The 5683-nt window shown below is 39.2% G+C and overlaps 1 protein-coding gene across 4 annotated transcripts in view; it reads right to left on the bottom strand.

Moving 5' to 3' along the window:
• Window positions 1-1856, bottom strand: part of LOC108969984 (isopenicillin N epimerase component 2) — a 62029-nt gene extending 60173 nt beyond the window's left edge. For 2 of the 4 annotated variants that reach the window (XR_001993444.1, XR_001993445.1), the window contains exon 1: window positions 1573-1779. Coding sequence is in view for 2 of the 4 variants with exons in the window: in XM_018935041.1 (XP_018790586.1) it covers window positions 1573-1680 (108 nt within the window). In the remaining 2 variants the exon portion in view is untranslated. Of the gene's footprint in view, window positions 1-1572 lie in introns of all 4 variants that reach the window. The other 2 variants (XM_018935041.1, XM_018935040.1) reach the window with 2 other exon arrangements.
• Between the last annotated feature and the right edge of the window lie 3827 nt (window positions 1857-5683).

The raw sequence follows: 5683 nt of genomic DNA, 5'->3' as shown, positions 1-5683 counted from the left end.
GATTGCCCAGCAATCTGCAGACGCAGGATTAAGGCCCTTGGATCCATGTTTCTAAATAGGGATCACATCGCCTCATTAGCACCTAGCAGAATATTGGAATTCATCAATHTGCTRGGGCTAAGTGAGACGCTGTGAGTTAGTAGAGGGCACAATAGACCCTAGGTCGCGGTGCAATCCTCATTCTTTATCTTATCTTATCTTATCTAGCTTTGAAGTTGTAGATAATTTCGTCTATCTTGGAACCAGCGTAAACCCCACCAACAATGTCAGCAACGCAGGATAACTCTTGCCAATAGGTACTACTTCGGACTGAGTAAGCAATTGAGAAGCAAAGTCCTCTCTCGACGAGCAWAAACCAAACTTTGTAAATCACTCATCATTCCCGTCCTGATATATGGTGCAGAGGCTTGAACGATGACAATTGATGAGTCGACGTTGCGAGTTTTCGAGAGAAAAGTTCTGCGAAAGATGTATGGTCCTTTGCGCGTTGGCCACGGCGAATATCGCATTCAATGGAACGAAGAGCTGTACGAGATATACGACGACTTTGACATAGTCCGGCAAATTAAAAGACAGCGGCTACGCTAGCTAGGTCATGTTGTACGAATGGATGAAATATCTCCAGCTCTGAAAGTATTCGACGCTGTACCCGCCGGGGGAAGCAGAGAAAGACAACGACCTCCACTTCGTTGGAAGGACCAGGTTTAGAAGGACTACGCTTGGAATATCCAATTGGCGCCACGTAGCGAAAAGAAGAAACGTCTGGCTCGGCTATAATCTTAATTGTCTACGCCAACTAAGAAGCAGATGAAGAAGTATATAATATTATTTATTTGCTTAATAAGTTTAAAAAAGAAAATATGCATATGCATGAATAGAGGAATTTTTGCGAAAAAGAGGAATTCCAGCAAATTGCCTCATTATCACATGGCAGCGCTCCATTTCTTCATAATTTGGTGTTAACTACGAGTGTAAAATGTATTTTTTAAAATAAACATTTCTTAGGCAAAAAACCTGCTAAAAGTGTAAAATGTAGATTTATTCAAAAATTTATAGTTTAATTTGACTAATTAGAAGAAAAAAAGTGAATGAAGTTCGAATTTTGGGAATTTTTGAACTTTAAGGTCGAATATCTCCTAAACTAAGCATTTGCGGTACCGCCGATATATTTTTTAATCAGGAGAGCGCCCACTTTAAAACGGCACCTTGAAATCGCGATGGCAAGAAATCGGAATTGTGTAATCGTAATAAATGTTTGAGGTTTTAATTTAAATGTTCAAAAACTCGTTCTTTGTTCGATCGACTAGAGACTGTGTTGTAAATAGTAACTAGTCACAAACTTACATTTTATCTCGTAATGTCTGAAAYAGTGATTAGAGGCTGCTTACAGATTTGCGCTACAAAACGCATCCCAAATATAATATAAGATGAATTTTGACATTTGTAATATGGATATGTATATACAAATAGATATATGTATGTACGGAACGAAAAAACTTAAGCCGCTCTTTGCCCTACAGGTAAATAGTACCTTTTAATCTGAAAATAATGAGAAGAGTATTTATAAATTACCTTATCAATTCTCAACACAGAAGCGCCAAAGTCTGCCAGAATTTTTCCGCAAAAAGGACCTGGTGCAAGACCAACAAATTCCAAAACCATCACATCTTTTAGGGGCATTATTTACAAAGTAAAGGTACATTAAACACACACTTTTATTATGACTTTCCAACTGCTGAGATGCAAGTCTTACATCGATTATTGTAAAATATCGATGCATTGCCGATAGTTATTTATTTAACTACTCTGGATGAAGGGTAGCTTTTAACAAACGTGAAAGCGACTTGTTATTGCTCATTCTTGCAAACGTAAAACTGTAGGGGTATCCTCTTGCTCTTGAAAAACCCTGCCCCGGATTGCAAAATTTGTCTCTTGGTGCAACAACACAACAACAAACACACGCAGAAAATTGTTTACAAAGGTTACAATGGCTTTATTTGGAAAGTGGTTACCGGCCATGCAATCGTTACTGGTTGAAAGTAACCATACTCCGCAATCCTGCACCAAAATTCGCAGTAGAAATCTTGGAAACGGAATGTGTACCTGTTGTGCCATTAGGCACAATTCCGATTTCTTTGGCGCCGCGGTCTGAAGGTACCGTTGGAAAGATCCTCCTGATTGAAAAATATATAGGGTTTCAAAGGTACCGCAAACACTTAGTTTAGGAGGTATTCGACCTTAAAGTTCAAAAATTCGCAAAATTCGTACACTTCAAGACGCTATTTCACCACATTAAACACACTTTATTCACATTTTTCACTTCAAGATGATAAGGCAGTTCGCTGAAATTGACCTTTTTCGCAAAAAATTCCTATATTCATGCATATGGATATTTTCTTTTTTAAATTTATTAAGCAAATAAGTAATATTATATACATGTATTAGTAGTATTATATAATAATATTGAATATACATATGTATAAGTAATATTATATCATAATATTACGTAATAAAGTTTAAAGTATATTAGTACAGTACGAAAATTCAAAGTTTCGTTCAATGTGAGTGCATGGTAACCAACAAATATAACCACTTTAACCACTTTATAACAAAAACTCAATATATTTTTTTATTTTTAACGCAGAAAGGAGTACTACGCGAAAGTACTTCAGTCCACCAGGGACCACCTCGGCAAGGGTTATTTTTTTAAAGTAGTTCAGTCATCCCGACATGATATTATATAACTGTATATACTGAGGTATATGTAACTTGAAACTAGTCACCTAATTAATAGTATAGTCGAATGTCAAGAATCGATTCTTAATCGACTTCGACTTCTGAAGTAAACTTCTCGAGTAGAATCGGAATCGAGTTTACCATCCCTAGAACGAGCTTCGTCGTGAAATCATATGTAGAAGTACACACAAGTGAGGAAAGTTCTCTCATCACTTGGGAGTGGGCAGAAACGAGTTAATGATAGATATGGCTCAAGCAGCTCACGACTTTCGGTCTTTGACGAAGTATCTTCTGGGTAGCGTAAGAACATCCGTTTGAAGGCGAGCGTAAGTGAGAAGGCGAAACATCCTCTCCTCAGGGTTGAGCGCTGGGTTTGGGACCCGCTAGGTAAAAATCACCCCCACATGAAAAAATTCCAACAGCCTCAGATGAGCGACCCACCTTTTGATGACGACCGTGTGAAAVGAATTAAGGACTACGATTTGAGGGCATACACCTGGAATGTCCGATCCCTTAATTGGGAAGGTGCGTCTCCCAGCTAGTTGATGTCCTCGTTAGAGTGAAGGCAGACATCACCGTCATCTAAGGAATGCAATGGATGAGGCAAGGATTGGGACGAGTAGGTCCTACTGCAGTAGCCATATAAAGGAGCGCAAATTTGGTGTACGATTCGTGGTGGGAGAGACACTCCGTCGCCGAGTACTATCATTCACCCCGATGAATAAATATCTAGCCACAATCCGAATCAGAGCGAAGTTCTTCAACATATCGTTGATTTTCGTCTACGCTCCGACGGAAGAGAAGGACGATACGACCAAAGATGCCTTCTATTAGCGCTTGAAGCGCACCTATGAAAGCCGCTTAGCCGCGATATCAAAATCGTTCTTGGCGACTTTAACGCCAGCGTGGGCAGAGAAGATATCTTTTGCACAACGGTTGGTAAATTGAGCGTCCACAACGAAACATCCCCAAATAGGATGCAGCTGATTGACTTCGCCGGGGTCGATTATATTTGGTACTACATTCCAGCACAAGGAAATACATCAAGCTTCCTGGCTTTCGCCAGCAACCAGACTGACTATGTTGTTATTCTAGTCACCGATAACCAGAGCATACTAAAATTATCGAGGGAACATTTCTCTATACTGCTGAATGGCAGTGAAAGTACAACGCCAGGGCTATGAAAAAGTTCGAATAGAAATCACCCGTTTGAAGAACAAAACAGGGGGCCAATGTATTGCCGGCCGAGCTATTCAAAGACGTCGGCGAAGAGCTGATAAGGGCATGCTTAAGCTTCTTTGTAAAATATGGTCGGACGAAAGCATGCCCAACGATTGGATTTTTAGTGTGCTATGCCCAATCAAAGAAGGAGACACCACAATCTGCGTCAACTACCGTGAGATAAGCCTCCTCAATTTCGCATATAAGGTTCTATCGAGCGTATTGTGTGAAAGATTAAAGCCTACCTTCAACAAAGTGATTGGACCTTATAGGTGTGGCTTCAGACCTGGAAAATCAATAACCGACCAGATATTCACCATGCGCCAAATCTTGGAAAAGACTCGTGAAAGGAGAATCGACACACACCACCTCTTCGTCGATTTCAAAGCTGCTTTCGACAGCATGAAAAGGAGCTGCCTTTATGCCGTGATGCCTGAATTTGGTATCCCTGCAAAACTTATACAGTTGTGTAAACTGACGTTGAGCAACGCCAAAAGCTCCGTCAGAATCGGGAAGGACCTCTCCTTTCAGACAAGGCGATTCCTTATCGTGCGACTTCTTCAACCTGCTTTTGGAGAAAATAGTTCGAGCTGCAGAACTAAATAAAGAAGGTAGCATCTTCTATAAGAGTGTACAGCTGCTGCCTCAACACCCGCGCCGATAGTTTTGCTTTCTCCAGACTGGACAAGGAAGCAACACAAATGGGCATGGCAGTGAACGAGCGCAAGATGAAATATCTCCTGTCATCAAACAAACAGTCGTCGCACTCACGATTTGGCACTCACGTCACTGTTGACAGTCATAACTTTGAAGTTGTAGATAATTTCGTCTATCTTGGAACCAGCGTAAACACCACCAACAATGTCAGCAATTGAGAAGCAAAGTCCTCTCTCGACGAACAAAAGAGATGAAGAAGTATATAATATTACTTATTTGCTTAATAAATTTAAAAAAGAAAATATCCATATGCGTGAATAGAGGAATTTTTGCGAAAAAGAAGAATTCCAGCAAATTGTCTTATTATCACATGGCAGCGCTCCATTCCTTCGTAATTTGGTGTTCACTACGAGTGTAAAATGTATTTTTTAAAATAAAGATTTTTTAGGTAAAAAACCTGCTAAAAATGTAAAATGTAGATTTATTCAAAAATTTATAGTTTAGTTGACTAATTAGAAGAAAAAAAAGTGAATAAAGTGTGTTAAGTGTGGTGAAATAGCTTCTCGAAATGTTCGAATTTTGGGAAATTTTGAACTTTAGGGTCGAATATCTCCTAAACTAAGCGTTTGTGGTACCTATAACCCTATATATTTTTTAATCAGGTGAGCGTCTCTTTAAAACGGTACCTTAAAATCGCGACGGCAAAGAAATCGGAATTGTGCCTAATTTAATCGTAATAAATGTTTGAGGTTTTAATTTAAATGTTCAAAAACTCGTTCTTTGTTCGATCGACTAGAGACTGTGTTGTGAATAGTAACTAGTCACAAACTTACATTTTATCACGTAATGTCTGAAATAGTGACTAGAGGCTGCTTACAGATTTGCGCTACAAAACACATCCCAAATATAATATAAGGTCAATAAAATTATTGGATCAGTATTATTGAAGTTTGACAGTCTATGAGTTTGAAGTGCTGGACAATGTTGCAGAAGATGCAATAGATTTAAATCTGAATCACAAAATGGGCATTGGTTGATCTGAGTGCCATTTAGTATGTGAGCGTGTGTG

Source organism: Bactrocera latifrons, unplaced genomic scaffold (assembly GCF_001853355.1).
Source record: "Bactrocera latifrons isolate USDA-ARS-PBARC rearing strain unplaced genomic scaffold, ASM185335v1 scaffold_273, whole genome shotgun sequence".
Classification (NCBI taxonomy): Eukaryota; Metazoa; Arthropoda; class Insecta; order Diptera; family Tephritidae; genus Bactrocera; species Bactrocera latifrons.
This window is presented reverse-complemented; position numbering and strand designations above follow the sequence as displayed.